General features: G+C 37.5%; 1 protein-coding gene across 2 annotated transcripts in view; it reads right to left on the reverse strand.

The window, feature by feature from the left end:
• Window positions 1-21513, reverse strand: part of LOC144981125 (uncharacterized) — a 35171-nt gene extending 13658 nt beyond the window's left edge. The window contains exons 1-9 of one of the 2 annotated variants that reach the window (XM_078929274.1): window positions 21402-21513; window positions 20486-20592; window positions 14770-14946; window positions 13595-13692; window positions 10689-10845; window positions 8231-8368; window positions 6801-6897; window positions 3706-3859; window positions 556-707 (exon numbers count right to left, since the gene is read on the reverse strand). In XM_078929274.1, coding sequence (XP_078785400.1) covers window positions 556-707; window positions 3706-3859; window positions 6801-6897; window positions 8231-8368; window positions 10689-10845; window positions 13595-13692; window positions 14770-14946; window positions 20486-20592; window positions 21402-21442 — 1121 coding nt within the window. In that variant the 5' untranslated portion in view covers window positions 21443-21513. The remainder of the gene's footprint in view (window positions 1-555; window positions 708-3705; window positions 3860-6800; window positions 6898-8230; window positions 8369-10688; window positions 10846-13594; window positions 13693-14769; window positions 14947-20485; window positions 20593-21401) is intronic. The other variant, XM_078929275.1, reaches the window with a different exon arrangement.
• Between the last annotated feature and the right edge of the window lie 3741 nt (window positions 21514-25254).

Genomic DNA, 25254 nt, shown 5'->3' on the forward strand with positions numbered 1-25254 from the left:
TCGTCTACCCCCTCTGAGTCTGTTCATAAAATTAGTATTATAAATAGATCGATGTACACATTAGTTGTTAAAAGTTGTAAAATATAGCACAGTGAATAAAGTTTCCAATATGGATGTAAAGAAATAGCAGTTTAAAACTATGTTCGACTTTGGAAATACATACTTAAATTTTAAAATTTTAGAAAAATCCTCTGTTAGAAATCGTTAAAATGTATATCAATAAAACCACAAGACTATCACAAATCAGATGGTAATAAAATCCAGGCGAAATGTCAGATATAAATCACTCAAAACACGTAAATGGTCAGGCGTGTTACAATTCAATTCATATTGTTGAGATCTATGTCTAAAAATATCATTAATTTCTTAGCTATTAAAATATTCATAACATTCATGAAAGTTCGTGTCTTTTCAATATTTATATTCTATTGCGCTTTGTTAGAATTATGTTGTACAGTGCAAGTCCATTAAAAGAAAAAAAAAGAATTCACAATTACATATTAAAAGAAAGTCATGAATAAATGCAAAGTTAACCAAACGTAATGATTGCTTAACCTCTCTCGTTTGATCTCCATCTCTCCAGTCACATGAAAGTTATCAGCTTCTTCGAAGTCACACTCAACATTAACTTCTTGATCATTTCTTGACACTATGCCTCCTTTTTCCTGAATCCGAACACTCCATTCAATGTTGCCATTCCGTGCAACCTGTAAATATGGCACCATTTCACATACGTATGAAGTAAGTATTAATATTTTTTTTTAAAGAATAAAATAGGGAATGAGATTAGTGGAAGAGTAGTGTCCCTTGATTGGACGTCACCCATAGTCTGTGACGTCACCGGCGGAAAAGTTATTAGAGAGAGAACGTCATGTTGGTTGTGCGCATGCGGACAATACTCTTCAGCTAATCTCATTCCCTATAGGAGAGGGGAAAATGTATGATTCTTGAAATCCTGCGTTAAGAATATCAAACGAGTTCACAAATTTGCTGCGCGTTATTGGGAGCGCGAATTTGGAAAAAAATTGAATATTTCAAACGCCTGATTTCAATGATCTTTTAATTATAACACTTAAATGACCTGATTTTATCGAGATGTACGTTTTTATTTCTTACAATGATTGTTTCTTGAATTGAACAATTTGACATTAAGAATTAGCATTGTGGTTAGCATATTTTTTTAAAAAACGTCATAAGCTATTATAATTAAAACTGGATGCGTACTGGAGGAAAATAATTCTCAAATCCTACGGTTTTTTTACAAAGGATAATTAGTAGATGAGCTGTCTTGCCAGTGGATATCTTTATCTCTTTGAAAGTTTTAGCCCATATTTCTCTCTTGTTTTCCATTCATTTTTTCTCCCCTTGATTTTAAGGAATTCGTTTTTGTTTTTCGTTTTTGTTTTGTTATTATTACATCTTGCCCCCAATCAAAATAAGCTTCAATTCCCTTCTATTTTCACGTGAAAATTTGTAATTTCTTGTTAGTAGGGTGCTCTTTATGTCTTACACTATCTATTCTTCATATAAATTACATTTATAAACCATCTAGACTTTTTCTTAGATCTTTTGTCAATGTCTAAAATTTGCACCGTTAAAGAGGGTTGACCAGGCAAAACATTTTTTTTAGAACATGCAGTTTTGATTTGGAGTGTAGGCTTTTATTTCTTTGAATGTATCACTCAGATCAGTGAAAGTACGATCAGTCTGGTCGATTCTTAATTTTACTTCATTGTTGATCCTTTCAATTGGATTCAATAGTCTGATGTCACTTCCGACCAGCTTGGTTCTAAACGAAGAAAATCAGTACTTTTTATTCTTCAAGTTGGCTAGAAATTTTTCATATGTCATGTAATCAGAATGTATTAAAGTCAAAACATAATCGGATTTATAATGTTTTTTCTCCTCTGGATACACTTTAATGCTCGTCGGAGAAGAATTTCATAAGGGCGTCCGCCATTGTTCCGATAGTTTAGAACCAGTTACTAAGTTACAAGGGAAGTGATGTCACGACTGTTGGTGCCTATTTTGGACTCTACAAAGCCTGGTACATATTCTCAATCTTAATAAACATGTGAAGGAAATTGTCTGGCTTACATTTTGGAATAAGGAACTTAGTTTTGCGTCGGAATTAATTTAACACCCCTCAACGCTAGTGAGGGGGTCTCGATAGCTCAGTTGATAGAGCACTCGCTTCACACGTAAAGTGACCAAGATCAATCCCGGGTGCAGTTATTGAGATCTTTTCTGACCATCCTGTCCACCCAGCAGTGAATGGGTAGCTGAGTTTGGCGGAACTTATTTTTTCCATTGACTGAGGGTTATATCCTAAGGTTAGAAATCAATTGCTATTGTCCGTTTCACGTTATAGAAAACGGGATAAACTCCAGCTCAATGCACCTAATGGCTAGCTACCTGGATAGTTTAGATATTGTAATATTGGGCCTTTAAAGAGCCCTTTGGCACTGCTCGTCGTAAAAGGCTTTTCAATAAATTAAAACTATATTAGATAACTGAAAACCTAGTAATTGGAATCATATATTTTTAGCAATACAGACAAAGAGGGATGATTAATCGCCGATGCTCAAGATTTAAAAAATTGGCGTTCCTAAGGGTGATGTCTTAGGTCTTGCTATTTAATCATTTCATTTCGTAATTTAAGACCGTGTGATCATCATCTTTTTCGCAACAGCAAAGGGAGAACAGAAAATTAAAAGACTGAACCTTATCATATTTCCCATCTCCAACTATGTGGATTTCTCTAACATTTAAGCTGCGATCTAGCTTTGCTGTTACTGAATCAGTCATCTCTTTTTGCTATATTTAGATGGTATGTAGAAAGAATAAATGGAGCATCAAATCAAACAAAAATCAAACAAATTAAAGTTGAAAAAAACTGGATAAGCAATCTTCATTATACACCATATGTTTAATTACACGGTTTTTGTAGTGTCATCTCATAAGACACGCTTGCATTTTAAACATATTTCCATATTCTCATATTTAAATGTATTTGACAATATGTTAGAGTAATTTTTTTCATAATGTGTATTCCATGCCATAATATTTTGCCCAGGTTACTCATTTTACACCTGAGTATGGTGAGAGAATGTGAGTAAAGAGACTTTTCCAAGGACTCGACTATGCGTCGAGCGAGGCTCGAACCCTTGACCATCCCGATCCGAAAGCGAGTGTCATACCACAAGACCACATAGCCGAACGTTACTTAAGATGATATGATACGACAGAAAGTAATCATATTGTCTAATATTAAAACAAGAGGGATCGAAATGGCCGAGTGGCCGAGGGTCCACTTTAGGCACTTTAGTTTTTTTTCTTCGTTGGGTAAGATTATTACCCCCCCCCCTCAAAGTTGCTCACTTTGGACAACATGGGTGATTCCTGTTGACATCAGACATCTTGTTTGATGAATTATCTATATTCCTTCGTGGAATGCCTAGGCGACGGTATCGCAATGTGACAACATGGGTGATTCCTGTTGACATCAGACATCTTGTTTGATGAATTATCTATATTCCTTCGTGGAATGCCTAGTCGACGATATCGTATGATGTCGTGGCGGAAGGACATATTATTATTTTTTTTTTTTTGATACACATTGATCAGACACATAAACGAAACGCCCACTAATTGGTCCAGGAGGTCTGATGTCATGTCAAGAGAGACGGTACTACGAAAGTTTACTTTTCCTGCACAGCTTCCATTACGAATTTTGCGTTTTGTATCATCGTCGACATAGACCTTAATAGTGACAATGTCAAGAAGTGAGTCAATATGGATTCTGGTATTGTTGCACCACGGTACCCAATGCCCATCCTGATCCACCGGACGGATAATCCTGTTGAAAAAGCCAAAGTATCTTTAACTCACTCAACCCTAGAGATTTTTGCTACCTTTCAAAATTGGAAGAAATGCATTAAACATGAGCATGTACATAGATAAGTTTTATTCATATCAACTACCATTGACATGTAAAAACTCAAAACATTAGCTTTGATACTACGCCTATAATTTGTCTCAGCAAAATGTAATAAATAGGCATAGGGTAAATGTAATCCAGGTAAACTACGGATATAGTCGGTGTTAGGGTTGAATGAGTTAATCTGACCAACCCAGTACTACGAAAGATTCTTAGAATTACGAATTTTTGGCTCCAGCTACAGAGTTGAGTTGCATTCGCCTCTTTGACTCAATAAATCTTGTTGAAAAGGAGAATTTAGTTCCTTCGATAATATATTCAGGACTTTGGAGAATTTATGGACCATGGTGATTCTAAATTATTGATTTGTAAAGCTATTTATATATACTTTTTTCATTTTTCCCCCTTGGAAAGGACGTTTTTTCTGATTTAACACTTAATTGATTTATCAGTCTTGTCTTGTTATAGATTCTGACCAACTTTTTTCCCACAGTCTATTTTGTAAATCTACATGTAGATTTAGATTTGATTTTCCACCTTGGATATATTATGAGTAAAGAGAATATTCATTACAAAATATATTTTTTTTAAAAAGCTTGAGATTTTATATCGTGCAATATCCACTAAGCGTGCTCAAAGCGCTTTACAAAGGGTTCCTGACCAACAGCAACATGACATATATGGAACGAGACAGCATGCCAAGAATGTTAGGCGATATTACGATTTTTTTTCCGAAGAAACAACGCTGTTAAAGGCCAAATACTCATTTTACACTTGATTACGGTATGAAAATGTGAGTAAAGAGCCTTTTCCACGGACTCAACTATGCACCGAACGAGGCTCGAACCCAGGGCCTTCCGATCTGAAATCGAGAGTCATACCACACGACCACATAGCCGCATCTTAAAAACTCTTGCCATTAGTTCTATTCTGCAACTTCAGCTACATGTTAAGCAATATTGATAGATATTGATGATGGTCGATTATGTAAATAAAAATAAAAATGACGCTTTAATAAACGACAATTGCACTCAACGAATCATTAATACCAACGTGAACATATTCGCAGGTCTGAAATCCGAAAGGAATTATGGGCCTGGTTTAACATTGTTGTCATCGACAATATTTTTTGTCATTAAAAAAAAAAAATGAAATTTCTATTACAACGACAAGACCACAATGAATTGGGTTATCAGACCTGCAAATAAGTGCACGTCGATTAGTACTAATAAAAAAAGTGAGCTTTTATAGAGTGCAATATCCACTAAACGTGCTCAAAGTGATTTACAGGGGTCCCTGGCCAACAGCAACACTTTACATTAGCAATGACTATGAAAAATGTTTTTTTCTCTTTTTGAGGAAAATTTTTGTCTAAAATCAAAGCCCTATCTCCACTGAATGTTTTTGAATTTTGAAAATCCATTCATAAATAAACAAGTTATGCAGTTTCAAACGTGTCATTTATTTGGATGACCCGCAAAGAGGAAAAAAACGCGAAAATATGGGACGCTTTTTCGGCATTTTTTTTCGACCTTTGGTTGTATCTTGCGTAATAGGTGTGAAACTTGAAGAGCAAATTAGGATGGTGTTTTGTAAAATACGGGAAAAGTACTCGTTATATTCATATGAAATTTTAAAACCAAAAAGAAGAAATGTTCATGTATTACCTTGTCAGCGACAAAACCTCCACGCCCGGTAGTTTTAGAAATATTTTACTCCAAAGAGTAAAAATCTATTTTCAACGGTCTTCTGGTAATTGCACGAGTTTTGTCGCTTGACATAATCTAAAATGACCTTTTTTCTAACTGTGTGCCAACTTTCAGTCATATTCATCAATAAACAGCGTCGTAATTAATTTTTTAAAATAGCATATACGAAACGGCTTCGTCCCATATTTTGACGCGAATTCGGGCACTTCGTAAGCGAAAAAGAGGCCCGAAGATTTGTGCGGGATAGTCATTGCTACTTTACATGTAGAACGAGACATGACGCCTGTTAGGCGAAATTACAATATTTTTCGGACAGAGACAACGCTGTTAAGGGCCAGGTACTCATTTTACAACTGAGTACGGTGAGAGAATGTGAGTAAAGAGCCTTTTCTAACGACTCAACTATGCGCCGAGCGCGAGACTCGAACCCAGAACCTTCCGATCCGAAAGCCAGTGTCATACCAAAAGACCAAATAGCCGCACTAATTCTCTCCTTGGTAGCGACCCCATAACCTTATCGAAAACCCAACAGAATATTTATTCTTTCATTTCTAAAATAAGAAGCACATCATTGAAGAAGAACAGCGAACTGTTAATTCTTTCTTGCGTCTTTTTACGGAAAGTTTCCATGATGATGTTGTTGTTGATGCCGGGTTTTTTTTTCGATGACTACTATGTTACTAGTGTGCATCTGTGTGGGTGTGTCTATGTCAATATTGTATTGTTATAAATGTGTAACCAAATGACAAATTGCCACTTTTTTGAGGACAATAAAGATATATTATTATGAACTTTGTTCTCCGTTTTCCTCTTGTATAAAATATGCTATGGAATGGGCAAATAATACAGTTTATTTGTTTTAAACTCCGGTTTCTATAGCGTGAAACAGAAAATAGCAATTACTTCTACTCTTAGGATAGGACACTCTACCGAAAAGTACTTTCCGCCAGATCTAACAGCTACCCAATCACTACTGGGTGTCAGAAAGAAATCTCGACTACACACGGAATCGATCTCGGTCCCTTTGCGTGCGAAGCGAGTGCTCTACTACCAACTATCGGTAGCCCCAAGTACAATTTGTTATTCGAAATATATTATGAGCTATACAAAGATGTTGAGTGAGGGCACAACAACAAAAATATTAAACTTACTCATAATTAACTCCCTTCGTTACGATCCTTATGTGGGCGTATTTCCCTTGATCAGGGGAGTTGACACAGAAGTACCTAACGTCAGCGTCCAACTTACCTACAAAGTAGAAGAAATTACACTAATCATTGTTTAATTTAGATTTGAGTATCATGAAAATGTTAATGATCAAAATAATAACAATGGCAAGGATGGGAATGGCAACAATCACCAAGACAACTAAGATAAGGGGCAGCGTGGCCCATCTCAGCAGTACGGTCTTTGCTTCGTACCCAAAAGGTACTGAATTCGATCGACCGCCCCTGCGCTGTGTGACCTTGCTCGATTTGCGGCGCTGCACTGCGGCTGACGAATGGGTTATTTTAGTCTTCACTTGGAATAGACCCTCGAGACAAATTTCCCCTGTGGTATGAATAAAAGGAATTTTTTAAAAATAAATTTTTAATATAAAATCTGTTTCAACGTACTGTAACTACACTACAAATCGTTGACATTGAAAATAAATCAGTTTCGTCCCTTTATATGACTATTCCGAGTTATATACTTTTAGTTAGCAGTAGACATCTGTCCATCTCAAGAAACGATGGTTTGCGCCCTGTGTAACTTTTGGTCTCATCAGTCTTGTTGAGAGCAGCCCGATCCTTGCCCAGCATCTACCCAGTATCAGTAATGGATGATACCATTTCTACCGCAGTTGCTGCACATGTAGTTTGACTGTGAGTTTAGTGCTTGGTTCTGCTGCCTTTCTTTCCTCCTTGCTTTCCTTTCATCAAACTGTTTCTATCTCCTCTCCTCGCCTGCCTTGACTCCCTCCCTCACCGCATATCTCCAACCACTGCAGTCGTTAGCAAGCGATTCCAAAGCGTGTGTCTGAGTTGATGTCTGCCGATTTCTTGTCTTGCCTAACGCAGAGAATTACAGCCGACCTCGTAGATTATGGAGCTCGATAGCCTTGATAGGCAGTAAACCAAAAGCCGCGGGGGCAGAGTGGCTCAGCGGTACGGTCTTTGCTTCCTACCCTAAAGCTACAGAGTTCCATCACCCACCGCTGCGCTGTGTGGCCATGAGCAAGTCACCTGACTCTCCCTAGCTCAATTTGCGGCGCTGCACAGCGGCTGAGGCCTGGGTTACTCCAGTCTTCCCTTGGAATAGACCCTAGAGACAAATTTGCCCTATGTCCATCATGTACCCGCTGTGAGCAAGAACCTGAGACGGAAGAGCATCTAGTCGAACGGTGTGTTGTGACGATGCTACCGGGCGGGTTCGCGACGGTGCATGAGTGCGGACCGGACTTTGCTGATTGGGTCGATCGTCATAAAATAGTAGTGTGATTCTGATAACCATAAGAGACTGCTCCCCTATGGGATGAATAAAGGGATTTTTTATATATTTTTTTATTTAAAGCTTTTAGATGAAGTGTTTAAAGTCTTACGTCTTGAGCAGTCCTTGCCCATCCATCCAAGCTGACAGCCATAATGACAGGTCACAGTGACAGCCAGTGGATGGCAGTCTTGGGCATAGCAACCACACTCTTTATCGCAACCCAGTCCCCACCATCCGTTGGAGCAATCTGAAAATAAAACAGTTTATTTTAACTTTTCCTTATTCACCGATCATTTTAAGTATTTTCCAAAAATGGCAGGCTTATCCAGCAGAAAAATTGATTTTTTAAAACTCAAAAAATCTTTCTACAAAACAACTTTATGTTTTTATTAATTAAACAAATATCATTGATGCAAGTTTGTGATGTACAAAATAAATCTGAATAAGAAAAATGGATATTGTGTCGTAACAAATGTGACGAGTTTGCTGTATGTAGGTGGTAAAGAGAGGCTTAAATAGCTTAAAGTACGAAATTAAAATACCTTTTTAACTCCGTCTCAAAAAGGTGTAATAACGGAGTGATATTTATGTAGAAAACTTGATTTTAGTGAGAGATATAAAAACTGGGTGTAGTTTTCATGGCTTATTACTGAATGCACAAAATATTGTTTCAATGAGTGCATAAGTAGTCCTTTTAGAGCCATTAGTCCCATGGAGCCGGAGTTTATCTCGGATTCTAAAGCGTGAAAAGGACAATAGCAATTACCTGCTACCCTTTGGATAGGACGCTAGTATATCGAAATAATTCTCCGCCAGATCTAACAGACCCAGCTACCCAATCACTGTTGGGTGGAAGGGGGGGGGGGGTGGGTGGTCAGAAAACAGAAATCTCGACTGCCCCTGGGATCTATCTTGATCCCTTTGATAGGGAAGCAGGTGCTCTACCAACTGAGCTCTCGGGACTCCCAATTAGTGCATAAAACTAGAATTTTAATTTCATATTTCTGACTTTATGTTCATCTTTTGGCACCCACTGTACACCGATATAATACCGTTTTGTGACCACTGTCCACATATTCGGTTGTTTGATTGCTTTGAAATCATCAAATGAGTTCTTTTTGATTTAATACACAGAACTAAATTAATATCACCAATTGACACAGTAACGGTTTTTTGCCTGGTTCAAAATCACAAGAGTTGATTATACATTCTGTGAACAAAATATCTTATACCCTCCCCCCCCCCCTTTTTTTTTTTTCCTTTCTCATCAAGAAGATAAAAAATCCCTTTCAAAGTTTATTATTTTGCTATACAAATGAGCGTATAATGTACAAGCATAACATGTTTCAATTTTTCTTTTAGTCGTTACTCAATTTATATGTGTGAATGTATATAATGTGACCCCAGATGTCGATCTGGTAATTGGTTGGAATTTTATTTATTATTTATTTATTTTGAAGGTTTTTACGGCGCTTGCGACACATTAAGGTCAGTCATATCAGCGCCAGTAAAAAGGAAGAAAATTGTATAGTAAAAAGTTCTAGAGTTACAATTAAAGCACTCAAGAAAAGGTAAGACTAAGGGGAATTGGTTCACATAGGAAACATATGTAGATTCCAAGAGCACACTATCAGTGTACTGAGTTTGAGATCACCTTAATGTCTTATCCTGACATTAAGTACAGGTCCCTACTAAGAGGAACACACTCAAATGATTACAAATCATATATAACATGCAAACAAAATATAACACAGTGCATAACAGAGAGATGATTTACTGGGAAAAAAGTATCATCTCCCAAAAATAACAATACATTTGATTGTTTCCCTCTCAGCCAGGGTCAGGACAAAACAAAGAAAGTAATTTCATTCCAAGACAAAGACAGAAAGCAGGTTGGAAGATGAAAAATCCCTTTCAAAGTTTAAATTATTTTGGCTATACACAGAGCGTATTATGTACGGGCTAACATGTTTTCATTTTTCTTTTTGGCGTTACTCTATTTATAAGTGAGGATGTATATGTGACTCCATGTCGATCTGTAATAGGTCGGAATAAACTAGATTAAGAGAACTGATTATAAAATCAAATTTTCCGATTTAGGAAATTTAACTTTTAAATGATTTAACAAAAACCTAGCCTCTAGCATAGGGCCATTTATTTTAACACTCAGAAGTTTTTTGACTGTTATTTAAAAACGATAGATGTCACCTTTGACCCCCCCCCCCCACCCCTCCCCAATAAAAAGAGAAAGAATATAGTTTATTCCCAAACCAACATAGAAAATAACCCACCTCAGAATTCTGTGGCATCTCACAAAATTGAGGAAGTGAAATAGTGTCAAGTGTTAGAGGGAAACAAAAGCAAATTTGTCATATACATAAAATATATGCAACCATGATCCATATCCATTAAATCAAAAAGAGACTTCAAGTCTTCTGTTTATTTTTAAAATATCATTTTTTTGGTTTATTTTGTTTGTTTGTTTTTATTTGATTGTTGTTCTTATTTTGTTTGTTTGTTTAATTTTGGTTTTATAAAGATCCGGAAACACGTTGTGTGGTACTTACTTGCTCGTTTTTCACAAACGTAATTCGGAACAGTTCCGACCTGGTCATAGCGATACAAGTAGTCTGTTGGACGATATACAAGCCCATGTTTGTTACGGTCGTGATCGCTACTGTACCAATGAGGATACTCTTTTAGCGCTTTGGGAAGAGATGTTACCTATGAAGAAAATTAAAATTTCATTCACTTAATGATATAAAACTTGAGAAAATAGATGATCTTTTTCCTAGATCTACTGACTTGATCTGAGACCTTTCTGTAGCAAGATCTATCGACCTTATAGCTTCGGATATTTTAAACATAATGTTTAATGTTTTTAAAGTAGACGATTCGTTGTGTAATTGGGAGATTCAAAGTCAGTTGAGTTTGAAGTTGTCTACTGTCCTAAACTGATACTAAACTGCTGTGAATTGTAAAACAATAATATGCACAAAAAAAATATTATGACAAAATACCAAATATGGAACGTTTCGGGCTCAAAACCCTTATTCAGCCAAAAACGAAAAACAATAAAAACATAAAGTCATTACTAAAAACAACAGATCGACGACTAAATATTCTGTACGTCCTCTTTAAACTGACTTGCTTTAAATCGTTTCTGAAAGTGACTGTAATGGTTGATTTTCGGCTTTCTGTTTAAATTTTAATTATCTGCGAAATAAAATGTTATGACCCTAATTAACAGATCACTAAGGTCATCATCTGATAACACTAAATTTTTAGTTCCTCTTTTAAAATACAAATGTGTTGGCGGGCGATCCTTTTCTGTCATGAGACCCCGTGTTTGAAATTCTATCCTTATAACCATCAGGGAACAACCAAATATTAATTCTTTTAAATCGAAACTAAAACATTTCTTTTTCACGTTTGCCTATTTTTAATCTGAGACATACTTCATGGTTATAATCCCATTTGTGTATATTCAATTGTGGGTCTGTGTGGGGGGGGGGAGGGGGAGGTTGTTGGTTGTAGCACAAGAGATGCATTTTTTTCATCCAATACAAAGCGCATTGAGCATTATATAATTTTGAAAATGCATTATACGAATGCCATCTATTATCATTATGGGCATTAATTTGTCAAGAGAAAAAAACGTGCTCAATCGGGTGTGGTACCAGTTAGGAAAGATAATAATATATTACACAGTGGCTCAAAGACTAAAGTCAATATTTTGAATAAACAATTTTCCTCTGTGCATATTTACAAAAGAGAACAACAATATCTTGCTCTCAAGGAAAGACCGCATGCCCCATTGCCTTAAATAGATATCAACAAAGTAGGAGTGCTTAAACTTCTCTGTAAGATCTACCCACACAAAGCAACGGGGGCCCGATAATATCTCAGGAAGATTCTTAAAAGAACTCGCTCATGAAATTGCACCAATCCTTTCAGTTATTTTTCGTACTTCGCTTACTCAGGGAAGGATTCCATGTCAATAGAACGAGGCACCTGTTGTACCGTAATACAAGACAGGAGATAAAACAAAAGCTGAGAACTATCGCCCTGTGTCTCTTACCTGCATATATATGCAGCAGCTAATGGAGCATATTTTACATATTTACGTCATTACCCACCTTGAACCTAACAGTAAGTTTCATTATCAACACGGTTTTAGAAAGAAGCAACAAAGAAGAGAAAAATCTCATAAATACACTTCCAGACTTATCAAACAGCTTGAATAAGGGCAAACAAATTGATTGCATTCTCTTAGACGTTTCAAAGGCATTATACAAAGTTCCCCACGAGTGCCTACTCAACAAAGACTATTATTATGGTATCCAAGGAAACATTCTGTCAGAGATTTCCAGTTTCCCAAGATATCAGTCTCAAAAAAGTTACATTTTACGGCCAGGCTTCTGACATAGAGCGTGTAACATTTGGCCTTCCCCATGAAACAGTTACGGGCCTCTACTGTTTTTACTATACATCAACGACCTTCCTGCCATGGTAGCCTCGAAGGCTAGTTGTTCGTTGAACAATCGATAATATATCAGATGCAATCCAAATACAGCGGGATCTAAATAATCTTCAACATTGGGAAAGAGGTGGCTTATGGACTTTAATCCAGCAAAGTTTTATGAATCCAACAAACATAATCCATTGATATCCGATTACACCTTTCATGATTCAAAATTTGCTCCAGATAAAACTTCAAAATATCTCGGTCTAACAACAGCATCAAATCTCTCTTTATAACATCCCTAAATAGGCAAACAACATCAATGTCATGAGATGGAACTTAGGCAATTGTTCGCAGAAAATAACCAAAACAAACTGTTACAAAACGCGAATACGACCCATCGCTGAGTTGGCATTGGTTGTTTAGGACCCTGTGAAAGAGACAAACAAGAATAAAAATTGAAATGGTGCAGGGGAAAGCAGGTCGCATGGTCACTGGTGATTACAGAACAATCATAAGCGTAACTTGCATTGTTAAGAACTCGGGGTGGATAACACTCGAGGAAAGAAGAAAAAGATCTAAAGTAATATTGTTTGATATTTAATATTGATGCTCAAAGGTCTGATAGAAGTCGAAATTAATGAGCTCCAACTAAGACCAACAATTTCAAGAACAAGGGGTCACGGACAGGGATACCAAACACCAAGTTCAAAATTACAAAGTCACATGCAATCCTTTACGCCATCAATAATTTGACTTTGGAATTTTCTCACAGAAGGCGCGGTGGGAGAATATGATTTGGAGCATTTTATAAGAAGACTACAATATACAACTATGTCATGTTAAATATTACTGATGTAAAACTTGCGACGATACATCAAAGGTGGACTGCAAGTAAATGAAGAAGAAGAAGAAGAAAAAGAAGAAGAAGAGTGTGTGAGAGAGAGAGAGAGAGAGAGAGAGAGAGAGAGGGAGAGAGAGAGAGAGGGAGAGAGAGAGAGATCTTACCGTAATATCTCCGTCTTTGTTTAACCATTTAAGAGAACTGGGATACTTGAACAACGGTATCCAAAGTCCTTTACTAGAATCTCTTGTGGTTGCAAGTTCTGGCAATATAGTAATGAAAATGGAATGCTTAGAGAAACATGAAAACACGTTCTTTGTTTTTTTTCTTCCAAATTTTCCTTGACTGTATCGTAACGGTTTTTAGCATCTTCCTGAAATTTTCACCATAATTAACTTGAATAGTGATGGAAAACTACTCAACAGACTAGATGTTTCTATCAATTCTAGTTTTTAACCCAATTTCAATTCTTTATCGAATAGTAATTTTAGAAAAAAACACCCTGTATAATACAAGTGTAATGCTTGTCACTAAATCAGTAGAATAGTACTCAGTTTTGATCCTTGTCCCACCCACCAAAAAAAGAGAACTCTCAATGACTACAGATAAGAGTATCGCTGTGACCACTACATCAGTCGTGTTGGTCGTGATGAAGATGACCTGGTTGTGGTTGTAGTAGTGGTGGTAGTAATGCTCATGACGACAATCTGATGGTTGCTGTAGTGATAGTGGTGCTGATGTGGTGGAGAAGTTGTAGTATTGGGGGTAGTGATAATGATGATGTAGTGAAGTTATTTGTGGGGTGGTGATTTTGTAAGAAAGGTTATTCAAGAATGTTTGTGCAAAAAGGTCAATTATATATCAGCAAATGGGTTTAGTGAGTGCACTATGCAGGCATATTAGTAAAACTTGATATGTGAATGATGCATTTGGGACAGTTTTTACGTCCAAGTTAGTTGACAGGTTATCGTGTTAAGTACTAGTTAATCAATCTTTCTTAATTGGTACATGAGAAAAGGACAATTATCAAAATAACATTGTCATAAAAGGCGGGGTTTAGCATTCATATTAAGGGTTTAAGACGTTTCAGGTTGAATATGATTTGCTCTTAATTTTAGGGGGTAGATTTCTAGACTGACATGGAACTGTCAAAATAGTAGGAGGTGTGGTTTGAAGGAATTGTGGGAACAATTTACAATAGGGGATAAAACATAGTGTTTCTGGATTCTATTCGATTCTAGTCTATTTTTTGCATTATTCTGCAAGTTCTAACATCTAACATCTACTAAGAATTTGTATTTTACGGACTGAGAATTATCCAATACCATTTTATAATTACCTTTGAAAAATGTGTACTTGGCCTCTGTGTCAAGCTTGAAGAGACTGGCATTCATTTTTTTACAGTTGCTATCGGCTGTTGTCCAATACTGCAGGTCACTACTGACATGTAGACAGAGAGTAGATATCTCTTTGTCAAAAACCTTCCATCCAGATGGGCAAGGGTCCACATGTTTACCTAGTTGAAATGATTATGGTGATTACATGATTATATTGTGATCGGCCATGCTGATCATCAATACTCTTAAATTGATAATTGTTGCCCGACTCATCAATTTAATATCATTTCGGCTTAAACTACTTGATAAACTTTATTCAAAATCAAATTCATCAGAATTGGGGAAATATGTTTTTTAATCTGGAGAAACGTAACATACTCACATCTCTGATTGAAGATATTTTATAATTTCAAATTGCAGAAATTAGGCTTACTTAAGCATAAGGATCGCCCCAATATACTTCAGTTTAGAGTAATCGGTCCTATTTTGTCAGTTTCCATTTTTTTCATCAATCCTTCAAAATGTTGATGATGATGATGATTATGATGATGATGATGATGATGATGATGATGATGATGATGATGATGATGATGATGATGATGATGATGATGATGATGATATAAGTATTATAATTATAAGTATAATAATAAATATATTTGTGAAAAGTTCATTAAAGGTTTATTACTCCAAATGGACATTATGCATTTGATATGATTCACAACATGTCACAATTATCTCTTTTATTGATTTCTGACCAATTATTTTCGACAAAGACAAAGAAAAGAGCTTTTATATAGCACAATATCAGCCTACTGTGTTTATAGCTCTCTACAAGAATCTGAAGCCAACATCAACATTGAAAATGTAGTATGTAATGTGTACAACATTTTTTTCCTTTTTTTTGATAGAGATAGCATTGTTTCCAATAAAGCTCACATTTTACAATTGAGTATGGTTAGAAGATGCCAGTAAAATTACCTTTCCAAGTACTCAATTTCGAGCAGCTTACAGCCGGAATCGAACCCCGTACAACATTGGCACCAAAAGTTATCTCAATTTTAAAGTATGGTTAATATTATATTTAAAAATCAGTCTCTAAGGGTGTGTCTTTTTTACGAAACCCGCCGAAACCCGCCGAAACCCTGCAAAACCCGCCGAAACCCGACGAAACCCGACGAATCCCGACAAAGTTATGGGAAGTAGGTGGCTGTGGGGAGTGAACCTAGAACTCAGGGAAGTGTACACCATTGGGGAGTGAACCTGGGACTGGGTTTCGGCGGGTTTCGTAAAAAAGAACCAGTGCTTTTTTACGAAACCCGCCGAAACCCGCCGAAACCCGGCGAAATCCGACAATATCCAGCAAAGTTATGGGAAGTAGACAACTGTGGGGAGTGGACCCGAGATTCAGGGAAGTGTACACCAGTCGGGAGTGAACCTGAGACTAAGGTTATCGGCCGGTTTCGGCGGGTTTCGTAAAAAAGAATAAGTGCTTTATTACGAAACCCGCCGAAACCCGCCGAAACCCGACAATATCCGGCAAAGTTATGGGAGTTTGGGAACAGTGGGGGGTGATCCTGGGAGTTAGGGAATTGCACACCAGTGGGGAGTTAACCTGGGACTGTGTAAAAAGGATATCAGTGGGAAATAAACCTGGGACTAAAGGGAGATGGATACCATTGAAAGTTGAAGCCGGATATGAGAGTTTGGTACCAGAGGAGAATGAACCTGACGCTATAGGAGGTGGGCGCCAGTGGGGAGTGAACTTGGGACTATGTAAACAGGATATCAGTGGGAAATAAACCTGGGACTAAAGAGAGGTGGATACCATTGGGAGTTGAAGCCGGATTTGGGAGTTGGGTACCAGAGGAGAGAGAAACCTGACACTATAGGAGGTGGGCGCCAGTGGGGAGTGAAACTGGGACTATGTAAACAGGATATCAGTGGGAAATAAACCTCGGACTAAAGGGAGATGAATACCATTGAAAGTTGAAGCCGGATATGAGAGTTTGGTACCAGAGGAGAATGAACCTGACACTATAGGAGGTGGGCGCCAGTGGGGAGTGAATCTGGGACTATGTAAACAGGATATCAGTGGGAAATAAACCTGGGACTAAAGGGATATGGATACCATTGAAAGTTGAAGTCGGATATGAGAGCTTGGTACCAGAGGAGAATGAACCTGACACTATAGGGGGTGGGCGCCAATGGGGAGTGAACCTGGGACTATGTAAACAGGATATCAGTGGGAAATAAACCTGGGACTAAAGGGAGGTGGATACCATTGGGAGTTGAAGCCGGATTTGGGAGTTGGGTACCAGAGGAGAGAGAAACCTGACACTATAGGAGGTGGCGCCAGTGGGGAGTGAACCTGGACTATGTAAAAAGGATATCAGTGGGAAATAAACCTGGGACTAAAGGGAGATGAATACCATTGAAAGTTGAAGCAGGATATGAGAGCTTGGTACCAGAGGAGAATGAACCTGACACTATAGGGGGTGGGCGCCAATGGGGAGTGAACCTGGGACTATGTAAACAGGATATCAGTGGGAAATAAACCTGGGACTAAAGGGAGGTGGATACCATTGGAAGTTGAAGCCGGATTTGGGAGTTGGGTACCAGAGGAGAGAGAAACCCGACACTATAGGAGGTGGGCGCCAGTGGGGAGTGAACCTGGGACTATGTAAAAAGTATATCAGTGGGAAATAAACCTGGGACTAAAGGGAGATGGATACCATTGAAAGTTGAAGTCGGATATGAGAGCTTGGTACCAGAGGAGAATGAACCTGACACTATAGGGTGTGGGCGCCAATGGGGAGTGAACCTGGGACTATGTAAACAGGATATCAGTGGGAAATAAACCTTGGACTAAAGGAACACTATAGGAGGTGGGCGCCAGTGGAGAGTGAACCTGGGACTCAGGGAATTGCACACCAGTGCGGAGTTAACCTGGGAATATGTATAAAGGATATCAGTAGGAAATAAATCTGGGACTAAAGGGAGATGGATACCATTGGGAGTTGAAGCCGGATTTATTTCCCACTGATATCCTTTTTTAGATATTCACAGGTTAACTCCCCACTGGTGTGCAATTCCCTGACTCCCAGGTTCACTCCACACTGGCGCCCACCTCCTATAGTGTCAGGTTCATTCTCCTCTGGTACTCAACTCCCATATCCAGCTTCAACTTTCAATGGTGTCCATCTCCCTTTAGTCCCAGGTTTATTTCCCACTGATATCCTTTTTACATAGTCTCAGGTTCACTCCCCACTGGCGCCCACCTCCTGTAGTGTCAGGTTTCTCTCTCCTCTGGTACCCAACTCCCAAATCCGGCTTCAATTCCCAATGGTATCCTTTTCCCTTTAGTCCCAGTTAATTTCCTACTGATATCATTTTTACATAGTCCCAGGTTCACTCCCCACTGGCGCCCACCCCCTATAGTGTGTCAGGTTCATTCTCCTCTGGTACCAAGTTCTCATATCCGGCTTCAACTTTCAATGGTATCCATCTCCCTTTAGTCCCAGGTTTATTTCCCACTGATATCCTTTTTACATAGTCCCAGGTTCACTCCCCACTGGCGCCCACCTCCTATAGTGTCAGGTTTCTCTCTCCTCTGGTACCCAACTCCCAAATCCGGCTTCAACTCCCAATGGCATCCATCTCCCTTTAGTCCTAGATTTATTTCCTACTGATCTCCTTTTTACATAGTCCCAGGTTCACTCCCCACTGGCGCCAACCCCCTATAGTATCAGGTTCATTCTCCTCTGGTACTAATCTCTCATATCCGGCTTCAACTTTCAATGGTATCCATCTCCCTTTAGTCCCAGGTTTATTTCCCACTGATATCCTGTTTACATAGTCCCAGGTTCACTCCCCACTGGCGCCCACCTTCTATAGTGTCAGGTTCATTCTCCTCTTGTACCAAACTTTCATATCTAGCTTCAACTTTCAATGGTGTCCATCTCCCTTTAGTCCCAGGTTTATTTCCCACTGATATCCTGTTTACATAGTCCCAGGTTCACTCCCCACTGGCGCCCACCTCCTATAGTGTCAGGTTTCTCTCTCCTCTGGTACCCAACTCCCGAATCCGGCTTCAACTCCCAATGGTATCCATCTCCCTTTAGTCCCAGATTTATTTCCTACTGATATCCTTTTTACATAGTCCCAGGTTCACTCCCCACTGGCGCCCACCCCCTGTAGTGGCAGTTTCATTCTCCTCTGGTACCAAGCTCTCATATCCGGCTTCAACTTTCAATGGTATCCATCTCCCTTTAGTCCCAGGTTTATTTCCCACTGATATCCTTTTTACATATTCCCAGGTTAAATCCCCACTGGTGTGCAATTCCCTGAATCCCAGGTTCATTCCCCACTGGCGCCCACCTTCTATAGTGTCAGGTTCATTCTCCTTTGGTACCCAACTCCTATGGTTCGGCTCGGATACCCACAGTTATCCATCTCCCACAGTCCAAGGTTAACTCCCAATTGGTGTGCACTTCCCTGAGTCACAGGTTCACTCCACACTGGCGCCCATCTCCTATAGTATCAGGTTCATTCTCCTCTGGTACTCAACTCCCATATCCGGCTTCAACTTTCAATGGTATCCATCTCCCTTTAGTCCCAGGTTTATTTCCCACTGAAATCCTTTTTACACAGTCCCAGGTTAAATCCCCACTGGTGTGAAATTCCCTGAGTCCCATGTTCACTCCCCACTGGCGCCCACCTTCTATAGTGTCAGGTTCATTCTCCTCTGGTACTCAACTCCCATATCCGGCTTCAACTTTCAATGGTATCCATCTCCCTTTAATCCCAGGTTTATTTCCCACTGATATCCTTTTTACACAGTCCAAGGTTAACTCCCCACTGGTGTGCAATTCCCTGACTCCCAGGATCACCCCCCACTGTTGCCAAACTCCCATAACTTTGCCGGATATTGTCGGGTTTCGGCGGTTTCGGCGGGTTTCGGCGGGTTTCGTAATAAAGCACTAATTCTTTTTTACAAAACCCGCCGAAACCGCCCGATAACCTTAGTCTCAGGTTCACTCCCGACTGGTGTACACTTCCCTGAGTCTCGGGTTCACTCCCCACAGTTGTCTACTTCCCATAACTTTGCTGGATATTGTCGGGTTTCGCCGGGTTTCGGCGGGTTTCGTAAAAAAGCACTGGTTCTTTTTTACGAAACCCGCCGAAACCCAGTCCCAGGTTCACTCCCCAATGGTGTACACTTCCCTGAGTTCTGGGTTCACTCCCCAGAGCCACCTACTTCCCATAACTTTGTCGGGATTCGTCGGGTTTCGTCGGGTTTCGGCGGGTTTCGTCGGGTTTCGCAGGGTTTCGGCGGGTTTCGGCGGGTTTCGTAAAAAAGACACACCGGTCTGTAAGGACTTGCGACAATTACAGGGGTTCAAACACTGGAATTTTAGCATTAAATAAATACCCAGCCCGGTTAAAATTATCATCATCCATCTTGGCTTGTATTCTTGAGCACGTTGCCGGTCAGCTGTCTCCGCGAATCACGATCCTCCGCGGTACGCATGAAATCTGTGTTGCTGTTTAAATCACTTTTGGCCATTCTTAGGTTATTTAGATAAGTTATTCTTTGACTTCCTCTAACTGTCTTTCCTTCTATCATCCCAGATGTTATCAACTTTCCTATTCCGTCTCTTCTCCACTTATCACAATTATCACTACACATTAAAAAATGGATTTGCGAATATGACTCACCGTCTGTCCCGGTGAAAAGGACGATGAAAATGAGCACAGTTGCAAGATGAAGACATTGTTTTTCCATCTTCATCCAAGGCATCTGTGATTTCAAGGTACTTGAATATCTGAAAGAATTTGTTCAATTAGTAATCATATTGGCATGTGTTATGACCTGGCGTTGGTTGCTAGGACATAACACCATCGAGTTCGAAGTTGGCCGTACATTCCTCGGATTGCTTGGTATTCTGAACAATCCAATCAGGGAATTCAAACCAGCGCTATATAATCGAGGCGCGGGAAACCAGAGACAGTTCTTGTAAGTTTCTTTGAGCTGAACAGAATACCGCCTTTCCATTCATATAATGTTTCTTTTGTGATGTTTCTTATTCGTGGATGACAGGAGAGAGTAGTAGTAGTAGTAGTAGTAGTAGTAGTAGTAGTAGTAGTAGTAGTAGTAGTAGTAGTAGTAATAGAATTAGTAGTAGTAGTAATGATAATAATAATAATAATAATAATAATAATAATAATAATAATAATAATAATAATAATAATGATAATAATAATAATAATAATAATAATAATAATAATAATAATAATAATAATAATAATAATAAAAATGATAATAATAATAAAAATGATAATAATAATAATAATAATAATAATAATAATAATAATAATAATAATAATAATAATAATAATAATAATAATAATAATAATAATAATAATAATAATAATAATAACAACAACAACAACAACTATAAAATAAGAAAAAAGAAGAAGAAGAAGAAGAAGAAGAAGAAGAAGAAGAAGAAGAAGAAGAAGAAGAAGAAGAAGAAGAAGAACAAGAAAGTTCCTCTCGCCTTATAAAAATCAGAAAGAAAACAAAATAGTAAATCAAAAACATTTACAAAATCTATCGAATGGAAATACTCACTCGTTACAAAGTCTTGTCTTGCAGTAGAATTGAAATTCCATGTAGTAACCGTCCGTTTATATTGGGCAGTATCTCTCTTTCAGCCAAATTTGGAAACTTGACATAAGTGTTTGACCATAGAATTCATGTCAGGATCAGGAAATATGAATTTAAACACAAAGAAAATAGAGGACGCCATAATCGTTTTTAATTTACACTTTTTTGGCTCAAGAGGTGTAAGTGGAGTGATATGCCATTTAAAGCTCTGAAAACACTTGAGAAGGTGGTAAATAGGTTTTTATTGCAAGGAGCATTGAAATGGATTGAACACGAAAACAACAAAGACGTGTTTGGTCAGGTTTAATAGCTTCCTTATTTTTAGATTTTCTGTGACTATAATTATCATTATTTACAGAATGTTACATCCTGTTTTGACACGTACTTCATGAGTTAAAATTAATGTCAAGCATCTGTGATAATTTAAAGATATAATTACTCTTTCTATGCAATGAACGTATAATATAGATGCCCATATTAGGATATGTAATAACTATGCAACTCATGACATATAAGGATTTTTAAAAAGTGGTTTCGGAGAATCTGACTCTAAAAAGCTGTAGGTTGTCAAGAAAAAAAAATACACAGAGGAATTGAATACCGTTTGCTTCTCTTTCCAAGCTATAAACCAAATGGTTTGTAAATTGTGGCCTATTGGTATGACTCACGTCTCCGAACCTTCGAGTCAACAACTGTAGAGACGGCAAAGTTGAATTCTTAGAGAAAGCTCTTTAAGGACATTATCTCACTGTACCTAGGTGTACACTAAGTATCTGGCAAGTAGCAGCGTTGCTTTTGTCGAAAAAATATCATAAAAGCCTCTTACAGACGTCATGTATTGTCCAACGTTTAAAGTGTTGCTGTTGGCTTGGGATGCATTTTAGCATCTTAGAGCATATTTAGTGGATATTGTGCTTCCTAAAATTTCAAATTAATTAAATATAGTTCTAAGCATGAAAACTCAATCACAAGCTGTAATAAATCTATTAATTTAAAAAAAAAACTTTTAGGCCCAGAAATAAAAATAGAGATAACCATAGTCTACGTCGTTTACATTTTTCGTGTTCGATTAGTGAGAAGTCAAACTCGATGAAAAACTTATAATAACTTTCTGGATTTTTAAAAATCTTTTAGGCCCAGAAATAAAAATAGAGATAACCATGGTCTACGTCGTTTACATTTTTCGTGTTCGATTATTGAGAAGTCAAACTCGATGAAAAACTTATAATAACTTTCTGGATTTTTAAAAATCTTTTAGGCCCAGAAATAAAAATAGAGATAACCATAGTCTACGTCGTTTACATTTTTTGTGTTCGATTAGTGAGAAGTCAAACTCGATGAAAAACTTATAATAACTTTCTGGATTTTTAAAAATCTTTTAGGCCCAGAAATAAAAATAGAGATAACCATAGTCTACGTCGTTTACATTTTTCGTGTTCGATTATTGAGAAGTCAAACTCGATGAAAAACTTATAATAACTCTCTCGATTTTCAAAAATCTTTTAGGCCCAGAAATAAAAATAGAGATAACCATAGTCTACATCGTTTACATTTTTCGTGTTCGATTATTGAGAAGTCAAACTCGATGAAAAACTTATAATAACTCTCTCGATTTTCAAAAAGCTTTTAGGCCCAGAAATAAAAATAGAGATAACCATGGTCTACGTCGTTTACATTTTTCGTGTTCGATTATTGAGAAGTCAAACTCGATGAAAAACTTATAATAACTTTCTGGATTTTTAAAAATCTTTTAGGCCCAGAAATAAAAATAGAGATAACCATAGTCTACATCGTTTACATTTTTCGTGTTCGATTATTGAGAAGTCAAACTCGATGAAAAACTTATAATAACTCTCTCGATTTTCAAAAAGCTTTTAGGCCCAGAAATAAAAATAGAGATAACCATGGTCTACGTCGTTTACATTTTTCGTGTTCGATTATTGAGAAGTCAAACTCGATGAAAAACTTATAATAACTTTCTGGATTTTTAAAAATCTTTTAGGCCCAGAAATAAAAATAGAGATAACCATAGTCTACGTCGTTTACATTTTTTGTGTTCGATTAGTGAGAAGTCAAACTCGATGAAAAACTTATAATAACTTTCTGGATTTTCAAAAAGCTTTTAGGCCGAGAAATAAAAAATAAAGATGATCATGAACTAGTTCATATTATTCGTTTTCGAGAAGTCTTAACTCGGTGAAAAACTTTTATGCTTCAATCAAAACAATGAGCAAGTGGGTAAGCATTATTGTAAGACGTATAGAGCGATGATTGACTATCGTTATGGGATATCAAAAAATGTATTCATTTTAGCCCTTGTTGCATATTCAATATTGCCTTGATTGTTTTTTTTTGTTTTTTTTTTGTTGTTTTTTTTTGTTTGTTTGTTTGTTTTTGTTTTTTTTTGTTGTTGTTGTTGTTTTTTTGTTTGTTTTTGTTTTGTTTTTTTGTTTTTTTGTTGTTTTTTTTTTTTTTTTGGGGGGGGGTTGTTTTCCGATTGTATTCATTAAGTAGAACTGGTAATTTGTGGTGTTTACGGCGATTGGGTCCTGATTGTAGTCTAAAAAGTGTGACCTGGTATTTTCTATATAAAAGTTTGATTCGGTCACAGAAGTCGTTAGGTCATTGAAGACCGGATGAGGCTTGAACCAGTTGGATTTTGCTTGGGCTTGACGATTGGCTTGATTTCGCCAACTTCACAAAAGCTTTTTCTCCTGCTTCAACCATATTGGTTTTATGCCTCAATTTGGATGATCAGTTTTCATTATATATATATATATATATATATATATATATATATATATTTTATATTATATATATATATATATATATATATATATATTAGATGCGAAAAAAACCCAGAAAAGATTAGAGACTTGTATCTAGCTCAGAAATTATAAGTGACGCAAGTTTGATATTTTACCTTAATAAAAAAGCATTTATTGAAATTAATTTATACACACCATTTTCAAGAAATATATTGAAAATTTTGAATTCCATGATTTTTAAACGAAACACACCTTAGTTTTGCCATATCGAAGATTTGTGACATAAGTCTCGAGTTTTGATGTAATGTGTCGATCCACATTTTGCTTTATGATGTCTTTGCCACTGTTGTTTTTTTTTTACATGATCCAATTAAATTTTTAATGTCTTGAAGAGTAATCCGATATTATGAATAATATGGTGCGGCTATGTGTTCTAGTGGTATGACACTCACTTTCGGATCGGAAGGTCCTGGGTTCGAGCCTCACTCGGCGCATAGTTGAGTCATTGGAAAAGGCTCTTTACTCACATTCTCTCGCCGTACTCAGGTGCAAAATGTGTACATGGCCGTTAACCACGTTTTCTCTGTTCATAAAGAATTGTAATATCGCCTAACAAGCGTCATGCCCCGTCCTACATGTTAAATGTTGCTGTTGGCCAGGGACCCTTTGTAAAGCCCTTTGAGCACGTTTAGTGGATATTGCGCTATAAATTGCTCATTTATTTTTTCATTTTATTATTTGTTTATTATTATAACATATTTTCATATGTGTGTGCCCTGGCTGAGGTCCGTTGTATTCAATCAAAACTCATTGGAGGTTATTCATCTTTAGAAATGAATCGAGTGTCTTTTTCTCTTTAAAGTAAATCGTTAGTGTTACTAATAGTGTGGGAAGTGGGAAGTTGTTCCCATTTGCTGAAAAACCATAAGACAAATCGGGATAAGTGGTAAAGTCTGGAAATTTATTTTTTTATTGCATAATTTTGAGCGCAGAAAGTGGCGATGGGTTGGCCACACCGTGCAGAAGGAGCCCTGTAAAAATATAACCAT

Source organism: Berghia stephanieae, chromosome 10, assembly GCF_034508935.2.
Source record: "Berghia stephanieae isolate SIO BIC M18660-M18661 chromosome 10, UCSD_Bste_1.3, whole genome shotgun sequence".
Taxonomy (NCBI): Eukaryota; Metazoa; Mollusca; class Gastropoda; order Nudibranchia; family Aeolidiidae; genus Berghia; species Berghia stephanieae.